We start from the raw sequence: 19,015 nt of genomic DNA, 5'->3' as shown, positions 1-19,015 counted from the left end.
TCACTCTTACTGTTTAGCCAGTTACTCACAATGGGAAAAATAGCTGTGTACTGCAACACAAATTAAGCCGGTTCATATAATGTCACCCACTGCTGCGAGATAGTCATGTGTTGATTTGAGTCAATGTGAAAGAGCAATCCAACATGCTGAAAAACCTTAGGAGGGCTGGGAGGATTGGGTTAGGACTTTTCTACTGTATTCCACTAGCCATAGCAGTGTGACTCAAAGTACATCCACATTATTAATTTTGGCAAAATAACAGTGTATTCAAGCTGCTTGAGAATAAACTTGAAGAATGCCAGTTTAAGGGCTGGACCTGTTCATACAGAGGGTCTGTAAGAGCACTGGATTCTTCATAGTGGGGCTCCAAGACTTGGCTTTTGTCCCCCCAAAACCCAAGTGGAAGTGAACGAATGAAATAAAGAAACTGCATAGTTTGACCTGCATGCTCCTTTCCCTGGTTATTTTCTGCTAGTTTGCTCTCTGGTGAGGCTGCCAGCCTTCAAGGCCTATAAATGGACAAACTAATCCAGCATCAGAAATGTTCCCAGCTGCAGCAGCAATTCAGTATATGTCTCCCTGCTCACCTCCCTTTCAATCTAGGTGCTTTACACTTAAAGCCACTTTTAAGCACTGAGGCTTATTTTAAATGCTTCATCCCATCTATCACAGTTACACGTCTGAGCTGGGTGATTTGCCGTTGGAGGGATGTTTGCCATTCTCCGTCGATGAGAGGGAGCCCGAGGACCTCACTGAGGCTGGACTTGGATGCCTGACTGAGATAAAATAAGATAATTTCTGCCCTGAATCTCCTGAAGAAGCTGTCATGTCCCCTCAGCCTGCATTTCATCCAGCTGTTTGCTGTGGGCCACGTGACCTGCAGGTTGCCTTGCAATCCATCACTGTCATTCACACTGCACTTTATTAGTCCCCAGGGAGGAAAAACTCATTTCTTTTAAAGCCAGCCATGATTTGACAGAGACCTGGCTCATTTTCAGTTGTCTGGTGACTGTTCCTCTTGCTTGATTTCATCTTTAGATCCCCACCATAATCAATCCTCCCATGGGTCTGGGGGGACCCCACTTGGCAAGCGTGTGCTACCAGCCTGCCTGACCTCCCATGGCTCAGCTCTGCTGGGTGTGTAGGATGTGTAGTCTTGTTCCTCTGTAGGTCTTTGCATCTTCTTCTCCACGTGGCTATCTTTTCCTGATGCAGGGGACACCAGTAGACCTGGTGCTGGCCTGTCCATGGGATGCAAGCCTTTCATTCTGGTGTCCCAGCTCTCTGTTGCACTGTCTAGTTTGCTTCATTTGTCAGTCTTGTTTCCAAATACCCATCTGCTTCTTACCTCCCCAGTATCCTCTTTCTTGCTCGGGTAAATACAGGGAGAAGTTAGTTGTAGGAAAGGCTGCATCTGCCCCACTTAGATGCTGCAACGCCTCCAGTCCTCACACCATTCAACTCTTAAGATAGAAAGAGTCATGCTACTGTCCTGCCTAACATAATTTTACGATCATCTTGAAAAACAGAGAGTGAATCTGTCAAGCTCCACTTAAGGAATGCTTCTTCTGGAAGGGGACATCTTTCAGCATTTAGAGCTGAAAAGATTAGGCTATGTGTCATTATCTGCCTTTATACAAAATCAGAAGAGAGAAAGTATCTTAAACTTGAAATATTTTAGTTTCTGGTAGATCTGAGGAAGAGTTGTACATGTAAATAAAGAACATTTACAGATAAAAAAGGCAATGGATAGCTTCAGCGATGCATATACAGTATCATCTGGTTTCAAATACTTTAGTCAGACAGAAATTTCAAAATAATACGTGAGGGTGGGAACTCTGAAATTTAAATTCCCAACTTAGAAGTGATCCTATTTCTTCTTTTCTTTTTCCCCATCCCCAGTGTGAGGAGACACCTCCGTAATGTTTCGGCTGGGTACACAAAACCATCAGTCCTCTTTGAAAATTTCTGCCGGGTCTTGTGACAGACTTGTTAACAACCTAATTTGCAAAAATCAAACTCCACTCCTAAACAAGCCGAAACCCAATTTGAGTGATTCTAGTTCTTGTTAGTACTTGTGTTGGTAACTATGTGTTCTGTATGTTGTGTTTTTAGGTACTCCTTTGTCGTAGCTATGGGATACCTCACGTTGTGCCACATAAGCCGAATATACATATTTCATTATGGTATTCTCACTACAGATTTTTCCGGGTGAGTCTTTGCTTGTGAGTCTGCAAGCTGGGTCCTGTGTCAATTAGTATTAGTTAAATTTGGTACGTTTTAGGAATAATTTTTATGTTACCTGGGGAGTGCCTGCAATTTTGTTTCCCTTAAGCTTTTTCTAAGACTTTTTTTTTAAGGAAGGAATAAACACTGTGTGATTTTTGCATTGACTCGTTGTTTCTGCTGTTTTCTTACTAGGCACTACCTAGTTAGGAAGGTAGAGCTTGGTTAGCTAGACTTCCACCTAGAGCAGCCTGGGAGGGTAAGTCTGCACAGTCGCTCGCTGGAGCTGGAGGAGCACTTACAGCCTTGGTGAGCGGCATGGCTGGTGCTCCGGTCCCTGGTGGTCTGTCCTGAGAGGTGGGGTGGGCTGCCCTCCTCCCACCTTCATAGGCACAGCCGTCGGCTGTGGGTCATCCTTTCCCCTGTTCTGATTTATCTTGATGCCCCAGCTGGGAAGGTGTTTCCCACCTCAGGCACTCCAGCGGGCGGGAGAGGAGGGCTTGGGCAGGGGGTGAGTGGCTGGGGGAGCTGGGAGGTGGGTGGGTAACCTGGGCAGAGAGACATGAGATCAGCTTTCCCTCTCAGTGCCAGTCTTACGGGTTCTCTCACAGGGGCAGGTTGTGGCTGCCGTTTAAATAGCGTGGCTTTTTATATGCCATGCATTTCTGTGGAACAGTGTTTTTCATATACGCTGTAGTATCTATTTCATTCCACTGAAGCAGTAGAGGATGCTTTGCAAAAATATAGACAGCTAACTATGTATTTTGTTTATGAGAGGAAAGTGTACTTTTGCATGATTTAAAAACAGTGTGCTAATCCGTATTCCACTTGTTTAATTGAATGTCTTGAATACAGAGTAATTAGTAACATACTATGAAAAACCTCTGTAAGCTGGCACAGTAAGTTACAGATGCCTCTTCCAAGCCCCTGTCTTCTTACAGGCAACTGGAGCTTTTTGCTGTCTGTGTGCATGTGTCTCTGTGTGAGGTGGTGGTGGGTTGAAGCATTTAATTAAATTGTGGGGGGGAAGTTCTTCTGAGACTTTTGAGGTTTTTTTCTTAGAGGAGGGGGCAGAAATGGGAACTCATACATTTAGAGAAATTTAGTTCTGTAATTTTTTCTGCGGTTCTTTTAATACACAAAAGCATGTCCTGAAAGAGCATGACACACCAAGAAGCCTATAAATGGGATTGGAATGGTATAGCTCTGTGTGTGTATGAGACAGAGACAGAAATACGAGAGAGCATGCTTTTCGGAATAGTGTGTTCAGAAATGCACTGTGAGGCATATTAGCAGTCTCTCTCTGAAGACATTTAATAAAGATCCAGCTGAGACTGGGGATGGAAGAGGAGGAATGGTGGTTGCTTATATTGTAGACTAGGTAGCATTTTCTGCTCCCTTGATGAAAAGGGAGCTACTTTTATCTAATGATGAGCTTGAGGATAATAATGGTACTGAAAGAATAATACCTGAACTTACTCTGTTATTTGATTTTGTCCTGATGCTTTAAGATATAAACCAATTCTTAAACTTCAGTCAAACATAAAACTGCCAAGTAGTAACCAACTGGGAAGTGTAGTATGGATATGAACTACATCTTCATGGTATATTTTAAAAACTAACAATAAATAAAAATATTGTAGTGGTATTAATAAAAATTTGCAATGCAAAGTGCTCAAATCCAGGTCAGCCTCCTAAACCTGTCTTAAAACCTGTTTTCCTCAGCTGTAAGTAATATGTGCCCACTGAGGCTTTCTGCACATACCTAAACAGATGGGATGACACAGAGAGACAAAATATACTCCCTGACCGCTGTTTTACCATGTATGAGCAGCAACTGAACCTCCTCTTGCTCATTCTCCCATGTTTGATGATTCTACATCTATTGCATATGGTAATAGGGAAGCATTCAGACAGGCTTCTGACCGGGAGGATGGCCTTAAAGTTCTCCTTCAGGACTTCAGAAACAACCAAGACAGAATCCATGGAGCGATGCCCATCTCCCTCCAGCCTCCCACGCTTTTGGGCGAACGTGGCTGGGGATATACACTGAGAAGGCAAAACGCTGGATTTAAGGGAATCTTTAAGAGAGAACAAAAAGCCTGTCATCTGCTGGCTTGTATTTGAGGTCTCAGTATCTCGTAAGTCTCTGGTGATATCTGATTGCAAGGAGGAAGTTTTAATCCACATCACATAGGCACATAGCCAGTTCTAGTGCCATCAGCTTTCCAGTGTCAGTTCCCTAAAGTGACGAGCCAGATGTTAGATGAGTGTTTCCCAACGTTGGTGCTGAGAGCTGGCACACCTCATTTGCTCTCTTGACCTGCGTTGTGCACTTAACAGTTTGCATGCATAAGCTGCCTGATGTGTGCTTGCAAATGTATTTTTTTGGTTCTTTAGTAATAGTTGGTTGTGCTATTTGTTTGGAATTGCCCCATTTTGAGAACACAGCTTGTAAAATACAGGTAGAGATGGACGGAGAACAAGGTAAGTTTTGAGTCATGTCCTAAGTAAACTGGAAAATCAAAGTGTGGCTCACCACTTCAAGGTTAAGAAGTAAGGAAACTGATGACTAGCTAATTCTTCTAACTCATGCAAAGGGTAGGTTTGGTCAGTGACTCCCACAATCAAAACTGTACTCAAGCTGCTTGCAGCAATTTTTTGATTTAAGAGTGTTTCATGTATTGCATAGTAGTTAGGGAAAAGTCAATTTTTTTTAAAACTACATGCCAGGTTTTAATGAAAACCAGTTCCAGTTTGCTACACTTTAATTTTAATTACTTTTTTTAAAATGTATATATATTTTATCAAAGTTCTTTCGGTTATTTTATTTCACAAAAATGTGGTGACATAATTTAGGAATTTTCTCCTGACTACTTTCTCAAAGAAAACTATTCATTTTTGAACACTAATTGTAAAATAACTGAATGCTGTGGTTCCCCCTTAATTCAAATCAGTCTTTGAGAGAAACATGCCTATTTTACTTTGCTTGGTTTGCCATAGCATTTATACATTGTACCTAGGAATCCTAAATCCTAACTCTTTCTCTCTCTCTTTCTCTCTCTCATTTCTTCTTTATGCTAAGAGGATTATGCTGGTAAGTTGCCTGGTTTCTATAGAACTTTATAAAAATGGTAATACTAACATACAGTTTGGGGTTTTTCTTTGTATCACAGGCTCAGACCGAGTATAGTAGTACTATGGCTTTAGGGAGAAATTAGCTTAAAATAAATCAAGGGATCTTGATTGGGATTTTTGGAAACTAGTAATAGATATGGTTTCAATCTAGCAAGCTACATTGAACAAATGCCATATGCATATGATCATCTGGACGGGATTCAGAGGAGCTCCTCCTCACCCATATGAAGTTGTGTCTGCTTTAATCCTTTGCTTGATTAAGACCATAGAGCTTTTTGGTTTCCTCTTTGAATTCTCTGAGCAAAATTTCCTAATGTTGTAGCTCATTTGGTGAATGTCAGGGAACGATCGTACATATGCGAGTTTCTTGGTGCCATTCCTTACAGAAAAGAAAGTCTGTTTGTGAAAATCGCCACAAACACTGGCATTGCTTTCAATCTTCTGTTGGTCTTAGAGAGACCAGAGCTGATTTATCAAGGGAGACTTGAGCAGTTTTCTTCCCTACAGGTGTCAAATCTGTACCTCTTACCTGAGTGTTTTGGTGGACATCACTCTCCAGAAGGAATAGACATCTTTATGTTTTTGCTCTGTCCCAAATGCAGAACAGCAGCAGCATTCTCAGCAAACCGCTTAGAAAGGGATGGTCGTTGAAAGAGCCCTCTCGAAAAGCCATATAAGCAGATACCTCAGTAACAAGTGTCACTTCAGGGCAGTGAATTTTTGTTGGGTGGTTAGTGCTTTGTTGCTGGTTTTTCCCCTCTCAGTGGCTTAGTATCAACCACAAAAGAAAGGAACAAAGGTACAACAGCCATTTTTTACAAAGGAAATACATTTGCTGATGGAAACGAACATAGATGTAGTCTGTTACCATGTTAAAACACAATGCAGAAATAGTAACTGGTCTGGCGAGTTCAGTTGGTTATTTTTATTTTCTTGTCTTTTAAATGTATCAAGTGCAATATGTTGCCTGCAGTGTATGTTCCAGCAGCTCTGGGTAACTTGGGTCGGTGGCAAGTCCCCAGAGGCAGTACAGTAGCACACGTGCAGAGGGTGAGTAAGAGGAGGTCAGCCAGTTTTCCGTGCCCGCTCGCTGCTTGGCTGCTCTGCTGGGCATTCGTCTGCTTGAAACTGCACTGAGATCACTTACCATTGGTTACACAGAAGCCCTGCAAGAGCCGCAATATGGGAATTAGCCAGAATTCAAGCAGGCAGGCAGTACTGGAAAGTTCCACATATCTAGTGCATCCCAGGGCACTTCTCCAGAAGTAAATATTCTTTTAAGTGAAATGCTTCTATCATGAAGGTGTAAGAAACGCTCTTTGGGAGCTTTCACCAGAAAAACACATGAAGCAAACTGGAAATTGCTTTGGAGGTATGAGCGTGTTTAGTAAAATATTTTTCCTCTGTGTGCTTCAGCACTTCATTTTACTGTCAAAAGCAGAAGTAAGAGCCCGTTGCCAGTGAAGTCGCTGTGGCGTCTCTGGCTCGGTGATCCCCTCGGCAGCACCGTTCATGTTGTAGCAGAGTGTGACTGTGTGAACTTCTCATCATGGCTTCAGAGCTAGAGAGATAAACCTGAAATAAACATTTGCTGTTTTGGAGTCTTGTCTGCAATGAGCCTTTTGACTCCACCTCCTCTCTTAGTGAAATCAGGTCAGTGGAAACTATTTCTAGCGAGTGTGTGCCAGACTCCTCCATGGGATTACCTAAGGTCAGGCAGACTCTGCTTGGTAAACGTCTCTTCTCTCATAAGCATCAAAGCTTGCTCAGTGCAGAAGCCAGCCTGTGATACGGGGAGGATCCCCACAGCAGGCTGCAACCGGTGCTGACATCTTTAGTTCCAGTGGCCTGTGCTTCTGGGCAAATTTATTACATTGGGGCAAGCCATGTTTAAAAATGACATTAACTGGTATGTTTTCATTTGGGAGGTTTAATTAGGGGGTAAACCCCTCTATTGAGCATTCTTTGTAAACTGTTGCGTCTTTGCCTTGTGTTATTTTTCAAGGCATCTAACTGAAGGTAAAGGCAATTTTGGTTTTTGTTTATTTGTTGAAGTTTCATATTTCATACTGACCCCCGGGACAATTTCTTGATGTTTTGGGTTTTTTTAATTAAAAATTGGCCACTGCGGTTTGTGTGTAGGAGGTACAATGCAGCTACAACCTGAGATTAAACTCTTAGCCAATGTATAAAACATAGAGGGGGAGAAAAAAATTGGGCCACAGGTAAATCTGATTCTGTGCTTCTGTGCTAGTTTGTAACTGTAGTGCATGTAGAGGATGTAGAATCATAGCACTTAGCGTGTAGCTGCAAAGCGGTTGGAAGGTGTTCAAATATGATTGAGTTCAAGTCATTTAGGCTTCTTAAACATGTGTTTTATTTCAAATGCCCTGTTTCTAGGGGTAGATCTTCATGCTTCGTCTGTAAACGCAAGTATAGTAGGTAGATTTTCTTTTTAAATTCAGCCTAATAATTTGCCCCACTCCCAATAACCTGTGCATCTCTCAAGATTTGGGAGAAAGAAAAATTATTGGAAGTTTTATAGCTTTGTTAACTCCCCTTCTTGTTTGCAGCACTTCTGGCTTTTTTTCCAGTAGAGTCTGAGGTTTAAAATATTATCATGTCAGAAACAGTTGACTATATGTGATATGATGCCATATTTTACATATTAACTTGTTCAATGTTTTATTGCTGTTTAAAATTAGAGGTTACCTGAAAGGCTGAACATAAATGACAATTCAATACTCTGGTATTGCCAAGTTTTAATAATCAGAACTCCTGTGTATTTAGGAAATGATGATATTAATTTTTTTCCCCCTAAATTAAAAGTATTTTTCTTATCTAATTTTTAGTATTGATTCAGGACTTGCGTCCTCATGCATTGTTTTGCAAATATGGGGGAAAGGACTGTTTTTCATTCTGAAGAAACAAAAACAGTCTTAGACTTGCTCTGTGTGTGTGTACGTGATGAGATTGGTGAGTCCCCAGGGAGGAGTGGGACAGGTGTGGGTGTGCAGAAGGTGGGGGGCCCCCACACCCCAGAGGGGTGCCAGAAGACGACAGAGCTCCAGCACTGCTATTGCTTTGTTGTGCTCTGCCCTTTCCTGCAGCGAAGGCTTGGTCCCCCAGTGAGATGGAGTCAGGGCGGGAATGGTAGGTGGGTGAGGGAGGAGGAAGATGCTCCCTGTTCACCTGAAACCTTGCTTACCCTTTGTGTGAAGCGTTTAATGATATCTGATACTGATCTTGTGAAAGATTTAGAGGGTGTCATCTCATTGCCACTGTACAGCCGGTTTCCGCCTTTGTGAGTGGGGTATAGAAGAGATACATAGAATCATTAAGGTTGGAAGAGGCCTCTAAGATCATCGAGTCCAACCGTCGACCCAACACCACCATGCCCACTAAACCATGTCCCTAAGCGCCTCATCTACCCGTCTTTTAAATACTTCCAGGGATGGGGACTCAACCACTTCCCTGGGCAGTGGTATTATACGTAAATGTATAATACGATGATGGCAGGAGGGAGAACTGAAGGTATCTCAGATGCACTTTATGGGTGTCCCTCCCACCCATGGTGTCAGCAGCATCACTTTTGTGCTCGCTTGTCTCCTCTGGAGTTGGGATTTGAGGGAGGCTAGACCATCCGTCTTTTCTGATTAAAGTACAAGAGAGGTTGACTTGTTCTGCCGGGTTACAATGTGCCATCAATGAGGCAATGAATTCCTAATATAGATGAAGAGAACCTCTCTCTTCTCTGTGTTTATACATTGTATGACTTTAGTGCAGGCTGCACTTCTGCTTCCCTCAGTTAATCAGCACATCAGGATTGTTTGCATTTTTGTTCTCTCTGGCTTAAGGCGGGGGGCTCAATTTTCTAAGACAAGTGTCTAAATTTAGGCACTTAAAGGCATGCGGTTTTGGCTCTGAGCCTGAGGTTTAAAGTTACCCACTTCAATATTGGCATAAAGTGCTTGCCGTAAGAAACATATGCAACAAATTGAACCAATTTGAAACAAGTGTTAGTGTTCACCCATAAATCTAAAAGTTCAAGCACTGACAAAATAAAAATCTGTGTTTATTGCAGTAGAACTGCTGGTTCACTGACAGCCTCTGTATCTCTTAAGGATTAAAAAAATCTGCTTTTTCATATGCTTAAAGGATTGGGATTTATGTATCTTTGAAAGCAAAGCTAAATTTTGTTTGAATGGGAAAATCTACTTTGAGAAATAAGATGTTGAATATAATGGTGAAAACAGCTTATAAATAACTTTTCTTGAAAGATGAATTGGACTAAAAATTAGAATGACTGTTTCACAATATCAGAGTTGTCTGGAAGGTGAAAAGTCGTTGTTGAATTTGTCCATTCCTTAGCTGCAATCAATGGTCTAGGTGAGCCAAGGAGAGCTGCTGTACAAACCCTTGTGTTACGGTTGTATTCCAGATCTGTGTATATTTAAGCTTGTTCTGGATTTTATGTGCAAGCTTTTTTACCAACATTTCAAATAGAGACCACTGAAATGATAAAAATAGTTTCTGATTAAGAAATTGGCTGATATTGCATGTTCTCTGTTTTTGGATAGAAAATGCAAATTACTCTACCCACGCAGAATTACATGTGGACTCTTGAAAAAGATCAGCCATATTTAGTATTTGAAAAAAAAAAAAAAAAAAAGACTGCTTACAGTGAAAAAATGTCTTTTTCCAGTATTCTTGTTTACCATGATCAGCATATTAATTATCTTGAAAATCAGGTTGATTTATCATAGTGGGATAATCAGATTGCCATTATCTTAGCCATTGGGTTTATATTTGATTGTAACCAGTAGGTCAATTTAGTCAAGGATGATTCAGAATCTCTTGAAAAATCTCTGCAGAACATGAATACTTGACTGCTATTTTAGACACTGATATCATTGAATGGAACTTTCACTTTTTTTTCTTACCTTGAGAAATCGGTGGGGAAAATACAGTGCTCAAACTAAAAAAAAGCCTTCAGCTTTTTTTCTTTCATTGAATTCCAGAAAGTACGTTACAATATTTAAAATGAATAGCCATAATATTTGGAGTAATCATCTATGTCTCTTTAAAAAGTTCCAAATATCGGTCAAACTCTGTAAATAGCACGTACACAAACTCAGGTTTTAATTTCCATGTTGAAGACATCATTTGTGTTTAAGCAGAAACCTCTGTATGGTTTATGTTGATAACTTATCACCAAATTGAGAAACAATCCATTGTATTAATCCTCAGCGAAGACAAATCTCTTCTGTGGAACTAGTTTTACATATAATCATCACAATTAATGCTTTTAAAATAATGATGTATCCTCATCACCCATTACAACCTCCTGGCTCTTGCGGTTGTGAAGGTCTCGTAAGTAGTGTGAGATCTGGGCACCCTGTGCTGCTGTCCCCAGTGTCAGAGAGATGGGGAGAGGCGGTGTTAGCAGGTGCTCGTCCCTCACTTTGCCTGCCATGGGTCCTTCCAGATTACAGGTGTTCAGTGCCGGGTTTTGTTTTCAGGGCTCCACAGCCATTAGAAGCTGTATATGGACCACAATTAGCCCGGGAGCCTCTGCCTACGAGGGACTGGTTAGTTGTCCCCATGGTTTTCCCCCCTTCTTTCTTCTTACGTACCTCTGAATGCTCCTGGCTGTGTCCTTTACCCTCATGGGACCAGCTCCTGATGCCACCAAGCTGAGTTTTGCCTTTTTTCTATTCCTTGGCTGCAGCAGGTCACATTTGCCTATAGTGCTAAGAAGCTCTGTAAAGCTGGATATGTGAGGTGTAAGCAGCCCTATTGAACGTAGTGGCTATTTCTATGCTGCTTGTTTGGTTGGCCCCAAGCTGCTGGGTTGTTGTAGCTTGTAAGCGTGGCTCAGGTACAGCTACCTCATGTTTTCGGGAGGCTCCAGATCCCACATGCCCGAACGCTCCCAGTTGGATGGTACATCTTGGACAGGCTGTCCACAAGGCAGTTGCATGGCCAAGAAGCAAGTGGGAAACTGCTGTGCTGACAGCTATTCTGGTATTTGCACGTAGCCCTAATTGATAGGGCTATTCATGTGGGGAAATAAGCATGTGTATCTGCAGAGTCGACATTTTTTTAGGGCACTGAGGAGACAGACAATAGGAGAGTAACAGTAAGAAGAGCCAGAGTTATGTTACAGCAGCATTGCTGTGTTCTAGTGTTGTATCGTATGGGGCTTGAATTTGGCCTTTGCCTGAAAGGAAGCCCAGTGGACTGCAGAAGCTGGTGTTTCCTAGTGGTGCGATTTCTTTTGAATTACAATTTGCAGTGCTGCAGGATGGGGAGGCATAAAATAAGGCTTTGTGCGCACTTAGCAATTAAAAATTCCAGTGCAAGTTACTGTGGCATTGTTTTGAACCCAGGCAATTGTCTTATGCCTGAGTTCCTCCTTCAGTTTTAATTGGATGTTTTCCACTTGTTGCTAATACAGTTATGCCTCTTAAAAGGATAAAGACGTTCAGTAAGAAAGTTGGGAATAATTTGTATTACAAGACATGTAACTGTTGTTTCTGTCTTTGTTTATAGTCCGCTGATGATAATTACACAGAAGATCACAACACTTGCATGCCAGTTACATGACGGTAAGAAAAGGAATCTCTTCCCATGGCCTGAAGACAGCCTTTTTATTCCAGCGCAATCTGTGGTTGAGTTATGGAGTGGATGAATGTAGTTCAGCAAGTTGCTCCAAATAAAGAAGAAAAATGCTTTGTGGAGGAAAATGAGAAACTTCAAGGTTTGATCAGTTCTCTAGGATCAAACTGTCTTTGCAGTAACGAAGACAACTGCTTTCCCCTTTGGGGGCTCTGCTTCCTTGGGGCCCAGTTTGGATTTTAGGTAGTACCAGAATCTGCTGTTTAGATGCTACAGTGCATCTCCATTAAGCTCTCTGAAGCTGTTCTTGATTCTCAGAAATCAAGAGTTGTGTTTGATACATAGGTTCAGTCATTAATGTTAATGTAGCAAAAATATGCTATCACTGATATATTCAGTGATAGTATACTCCATAAGTTGCAAGGGATGGAATTCAATAGCTTTTTCCCAGTGCTGGGAGAAGCACAGTTGCAAGCAAAATAACATCGTCTTCAGTCTTATGCTGTGCTGTGACAAAGAGCACTATTATTTCCCAGTAAAATGCCTGTGTCTAGTACAGTGCAAAGGCTAGAAATGTCAGTTGTCATCAGTACCATTATTGCTCATGTCTACTGATGTTGCAGTGTGAATTTCTGATGGTCTGAGGCCCATTGCCTTGTAAAATGTGTGTGACTAAGTAGCCTGCTATGGAGTTGTTATGATCTAGGCTTTAGGTGATGGCCACACCACAGACTGCAGGGTCTGTCACCGTTCACAAGCCAAGTTTACACAAGTGGATCTAATGCTTTTAGCTGGCTATAATGGGTGCAGCTTGAAGCTTGGCTAATTGACCTTGTTGTTGACATTCATGTTGCTGGGGCTTCTCTGCTTCTGTTATTTAAGCTAGCCAGCTCAGGTATTGCTGCGTGCCACAGTGGTGTGCAGCCTAGATGCACACCTAGAATATTGAAGGTGAACGGACAGAAAGGAAAAGATAACAGCAGAGGTGGGAGCATTTTAAGCAAACCAGAAATCCTACAGATTAATGATGGTGGGAAAGGCTCCTTACATTGTGAACATCCATATATGGAGCAGTTGATCAAATGGAGGCAGCTTGCAGTTCAGGTGTTACTGACAAATCTCTATTGGTAAAAATTTAACACAGCTGCCCATAAATGGAAACAGACAAACAAAATACCCAGCCGTTTAAGTAATTAAGTGCTTAATTGTTTCCCTGGAACTCGTGCCCTCCCAGTATTTCTGAACTGAAATAGCAGAGAGAGAATGGAAATAAGCAGCTTATCAGCAGTCTTTTTAGGAAATGGGTCTTGTGTGTGTGTATTGGTAATTATGGCCAGTAGATTTAGAACAGTAGTGTTAATTGATGCCAAATCCCTGATCTAGTGAAGATGTATAAATGCATGCTCAGCATCAAGTGCTGTGACTCATCCCATGGTGAGTTGTTCTGCTGAAGCCAGTGGGATTCCTCACAGTATGCGCAGCTAAAGCTGCGGAGTGAAGGTTTTGAGATCTTTGCTATGAGCAACATCTGTTTACGCACTGGCCATCACACAAGATTTTTCCATAGTTTTCCTGGGGCATTACTGATGTGTGTGTTTAGCTTGCTCCAGCAGCAGGCTGCCAGGCTGCTCGTTCACACCAGTGGAGCTTCTGTTTCCTGAGAGCCCGTTTCTCTTCCACTGCCCACTCCTCCTGCTGTGAAATGCTCCATTTCTCACCAAGGAGCCAGCGGGAGGCTTGTGCTTAAATGAGCCAGCGGCTTCTGGGAACAGAGATTTTTCCAGCCCAGGACTGTTAGTAGAGGCTGCTGGGGGTCGCTGCCAGTTGGTGGCATTGCGAGTTGCGTTGTGCGTGTTGGGAATACTATGGCTGCTCTTCCTGAAAGCATAGCAAGGGTGAGAAAGGGGGAATAAGGTAAGGAACTGGGTAAAGAGGTAGGGTAGAACAGGAATATACTTGACCTAAAAGTTAGGAATTGAGCTGTGTTACAGCTGCCTGTGACATAGAATTCTTGAAGCTTATGGCTTTAGAAAGTTATCTGTGGGATGCAAACATAAGGCTTTGGGGATAGCTTTCACTGTTTGGCTTTCGGAAAGATCTAACGTGACTTTTCTTTCTCTCTAGGAATAGGGCGACAAGCTGAGGAACTCACTGCTGAGCAAAATCGGCTTGCTGTAAAGTAAGAATTTAATTCCCCTAGTGATTTGTGTGTAATTTCATCCGAAGAAATTTAGGGTGGTGTGGGGGTTTTGTTTGTTTGTTTTGTTTTGTTTTTTTGTTTTTATTTTTCCCTTTGCAATGTCAGGACCAACTTAGTGGCCTGGCCATGAAAATGTTCCCTGCTTCTTTCCAGTCCATGATAAGCCTAAAGCCCTACCTGTTTTTTCAATTTGCTTGAGCAGTTTTGTTTTTGTAATGCTGCTGTCAGTGCCCTCCTTACACAAACATACTTCTCTGCTATAGTCCTTATTTCTTCAATCCAGGCCTTCTGCCTTTATCACCCTGTGCTGGTCAGTAAAGCACTGAAGTACTTGGCAACATCTCATTGACGTAAATATATACTCCACATGCAACAAAACTAGTCTTCACTGAATCAACCCTTTTATATTTCGGCTAAGACTATACTGTATGGAGTTTTTGGCTGCTGTCTTCATCCTATCTGTGATATGTTATTTTCCCAAGTAGAACACTTCCTCCTCTGTCAGCAAAGCACTGCGTAGTAAAAATCCATTTTGGTTTGACTCTGACACTTCAAGTACTACTTTTCTTTGCCATAATTTTTGGACACTGAAATTTTACTTTTCCTGTCTCCCTCCGTAATGTTGGGACTAATGAAGGACTCCTAGTCCTTCACGTTATGTGACTAGTCTTCTCATTTTTCAGAGGGAGACAGAATGTTAAACGCCTTTTTTTTCCTATTTTGTCTCTCAATACAAGTGCAGGATGCAGGTGAATTTCTTTTTTTAAGAAGAATTAGCGTTACAGAATTAGTCTTAGAATCATAACTACTTTTCACCATTAAGTGTTTGTTTAAGGCCAAGGAAATTATTTCCTTCAGAAGATTCAGCTATCAGAAAATCTGTCTATGAGCTTCTAAAAGTAAGAAGGGAGTAATTTCTTGAAAAGCAAAAATCCTGTGGGGAGACTCGTATAACTTTTGGTGTCACCCATAGCTTTGTGTCTATTTTTAAAGCTCACAGCATACTGTTTAACTGCACTGGGCCCTTGTGACCATATGATTAATTCTAGTCAAATTCTCGCCAAACAGGCTTTTTTTCTTGTACAGTAGATGAGCTCATAATAGAAAAGTACATGCCAATAGCTCAAGTGTCAGTGGTAGACAAGTGGCAACTGAAGAGTTTTAAATCCCCTTTGGTAATACAGCCTTTTGTCTTCCCTCCTGTTCTTGGTCTGTTTTTGTTTCTCACTCATCCTCTGTACATTCCTTCATGCATTGCTCATGTCTCCCCACCCGCTCATGTCTCCCCACCCACCCGTGTGCAGAATCTAAGCTGAAACTAATGACTTTATTTTTAATCTTACTGTAGAGCTCAGAAGCCCAAATCACGGACTTGATTTTGCAGAACAGAAAGATGAGCCTTACCCCAAATTGTTTGCTGCATCTTTCTGTGAAATGCTTTCACCAGAGAACATATCATTCAGGCATTAACAGCTACAATAACCAGCCGGGTGAATGCAGAAAACCCTGGCTAAGCTAACTGTTTATTCAAACTAATTCCACTTCGGAATAGAAGTAGGCAACAGCAAATGTTTAACTGTTGCTTAGTTTTTCTGCTAGAAATTTATGATATAGTCTGAAAGAATTTTCAGTGGGTTTTGGTTTATGTGTGTCCATCTGTGTCTTGGACAGGAAAGTCTCGAAACACTGTGCCCTAGTTTCTGTTCTCATCTGGGGACTCCTTGTTTACTTGGATGGTGACTGTTAGCACACTTGTGGAGAGCACTGTGTATCTCACTGCAGAATTTAGATGTCCGTGTTTTCAGCCACATATATTGTTTGGCTTGCTTTATTTACAAATTACACTAGTGGTGAGAGGCCTGTGCATCTTTCTTTTCCATCCTATTGATCTGTAGCAAACAGTGGATCTTCTTAATTTTACATCTAATGTAAAATTAATCCCCCCCAAGGAACTTGTGGGGAATATGCACTTGCAAAATGGAAATAACGAACAGGATGGACTCTCCTTGACTTGACTTTCATCTTCAGCTGTCTTTTGATTTATGTGTTTTTTTTTTCCCCTTAGTTCCTTTTCCTGTTCATGATGCAATACAGGCAATTACTTCCTTTATTTGCACAGCAGGACAGAGTGCCTCTTCATTCTCTTCCTTTATGTCTCACATCACACTTCCCATTTTTCAAAAGGCTGAACCGAAGGGTGGGTGAGAGCTCCTCTCAGGCCTGAGAGTCCTGGTCTTAAATGCCTCCCTGCCCTGTGGTTTGCGTAGCAAGGCACGGTACTGCTTTGCACTGCTTGGTGGGACTTGTGCTACTCAGCTTGTGGTCTGTCAGCTGTTACTGGTCCCTGGCACACTGGACAGGTGTCCAGAAACAGTTACCAGCTTCTCACTCCTGGTACTGCTGGCCTGTTTAAAATGTGCAAGTCAATTCGTTTGGGAGTGGGTATTTAAATTCATGACTGTTTTTAGCCAAAATGTTTCTAGTAATAAGATCACAACTTTTCAGATCAGTAGCATTCGTTCGCCTGTAGCTTAAGCACTTCCACATTACCCTTGTTCTCACTGCCATCTGCTAGACATCACCGGGCTATAAGAGAGGCTGTGCTTCGTCTTCTCCAAAACAGATAGAGTGAGCTTTCAGCTGCGGGGAGAGTGGTAGGAGAGAGTTGGGGACTGAGGCAGACAGTACAACAAAAAGCATTCGTGAAAGCCTTTGCTGTGTTTTACCTTGTTTTGTTTTTTTTTGTTTTGTTTTGATGTGTGTGGATGATTTTCACAGGACAAGACCTTCTTTACTGGAGTATTTAAGCTATCTCCTCAATTTTATGAGCGTCATAGCTGGGCCTTGCAGCAATTACAAGGATTATATAGCCTTCATTGAAGGGAGGCATGTGCACATGAAACTATTAGAAGTGAACTGGAAGCAGAAGGGTTATGACAGACTTCCTGATCCTTCTCCAACTGTAAGTTTCAAAATGACAAAGATTTATTGCTTTGCAGGAGAGTTCAGCTTTGTACATGATTCTCATAATTAAAAAGTAAGAAGAAAAACCATTTTTGGATTATATTCCCAGTAAACGTTACAGCGGGGTTTTTTTCTGTGAAGTGGCTGCTGTTTTTATCACAGGGTCAGGGGTGAAGGGTCTAGTGTCTTCCTCTTGAATTCCCCAAATGCGTTTGGCTTGCAAAATGGGTCATTGGTTAATGGGTGTCCTTTGTGCAGCGATGGGAATGGTCTGCAGGTTCAGCTCCAGACAGAAGAGGAAATGTCAGGGGAAAAAAGAAAAGTCAAATCTCACCGGTAGTGCAGGGGATGTTAGAAGTACATGAATCACAGCTAATCAGAAACTGTAGCTTGTCCAGGTGCTTTGCAAGAGAATCTCACACTTTAAGATGACTTGGAGGTCATTTTTCGCATACAATTAACACTAATTTTATTTTATATTTTTTTTAATATTACTTAAGATCTTCTTATAAAATGACCTTCTTGTAAGGCAGGATAATGTGGCATGAGAACCACATTCCTCTCTCTTACCTTAAGGCGACACTGAATGTGTAGCTTTGTGAGTGTGTGCAGAACATCTCCTCTGAAATTGAGTATGTGCCTATACATACGTGATTCCGGTTGCACACGGTTGTATTTCTGCTGACTTCAGTGGTGTCACTTCTGATTTACATTAGTCTGACTGAGGTCAGAATAAGGCTGGTATTGTGTTAGATGCAAGGCAGAAGAGAATATTAAAATTTGCATTGTAACTATTTAAAGATAATTGCACATTAATTTATTCCTGAATATGAATAAGATATAAAAAGATTACTTGAGATCAAAAAATGCATTTTTGTTTCAATAGTATATTGCACTTTTATTAGTCTTTTGAGAACATGAGTCAACTTTTACATGGTATCCAAGTACCTTTTTAATTATGACGGTATCAAGGGGAGTTTACTCCTGATGTGTATTTGAAATCAAGCTTCTAACTACTGACATGATTGTCAATAATATTGGTATATAGAAAGCTAGGGAGCGGTAATAGAAAACAGCATGGCGTAGCAGATACCCTGTATCATGGGAAGGTATGCATGCTGTATAAGACGTACACTTTTTGGACAGGTGACTTTTAGCAAGACCTCTGGATGGTAGCCGGGCAATAAGACCTACTATTGAACTGAATACTGATGGTTTTGACTTCCAGGAGATGACAGTCCATATAGGGAAGATTTCTCCTTTACGTTGTAGGGTTTGTTTTTTTGTTTGTTTCCTTTCTTATTTTAGGACCTTCACTAACTGATGTAGGAGTCTCTTGTGAAGTTCATCACCAATTTTGACTTCTAATTGTTGTTTGTAGCTATCTGTAGGTAGCTCAGCAAAACAAATCAAACCAAAGCTTTGACTGTGGCCTTTTCTTTGTTACCTCTTCTAAATTAATTATTATCGACTTTGTCACTGCTAACTTTATTGGTTCTTGAAGCACATTGTTTTTGTAAGTCAAGAGTACTGCCTTTTTTTTTTTTTTTCCTTAAGGAAATGTTTCTAATGAATGTTTCATTGTTGTTTGTGCTTTTCAGGGAGCAGTGATGTACAAGCTGTGTATCACACTAGTATCTCTCATTTTATTCTTGACACTTACCAAGAACTTTCCTATGGCATATATTATTGATAATGAATTTCTTGATAAAACACCCTTCTTGTCAAGACTTGGTTACCTGTATGTTGTAACACAGGCAGCAAAACCAAAGTATTACTTTGCATGGACGTTAGGTAAGTCTGGCTATGTCACTTATTTTTGTAGATAACAAATAAGTTCATAAATGGGGGGAGGGGTTCTGAAAC

General features: G+C 41.3%; 1 protein-coding gene across 1 annotated transcript in view; it reads left to right on the top strand.

Annotated features, from left to right (window-relative positions):
• Positions 1-19,015, top strand: part of MBOAT1 (membrane bound O-acyltransferase domain containing 1) — a 55,856-nt gene that overhangs the window by 25,616 nt on the left and 11,225 nt on the right. The window contains exons 4-8 of the mRNA XM_009326558.1: positions 2,116-2,211; positions 11,920-11,975; positions 14,110-14,164; positions 16,964-17,147; positions 18,751-18,943. Coding sequence (XP_009324833.1) covers positions 2,116-2,211; positions 11,920-11,975; positions 14,110-14,164; positions 16,964-17,147; positions 18,751-18,943 — 584 coding nt within the window. The remainder of the gene's footprint in view (positions 1-2,115; positions 2,212-11,919; positions 11,976-14,109; positions 14,165-16,963; positions 17,148-18,750; positions 18,944-19,015) is intronic.

Source organism: Pygoscelis adeliae, unplaced genomic scaffold (assembly GCF_000699105.1).
Source record: "Pygoscelis adeliae isolate BGI_AS28 unplaced genomic scaffold, ASM69910v1 Scaffold186, whole genome shotgun sequence".
Lineage (NCBI taxonomy): Eukaryota > Metazoa > Chordata > Aves > Sphenisciformes > Spheniscidae > Pygoscelis > Pygoscelis adeliae.
The sequence above is the reverse complement of the archived record's forward strand: the minus strand, read 5'-3'. Positions and strand labels throughout refer to the sequence as shown.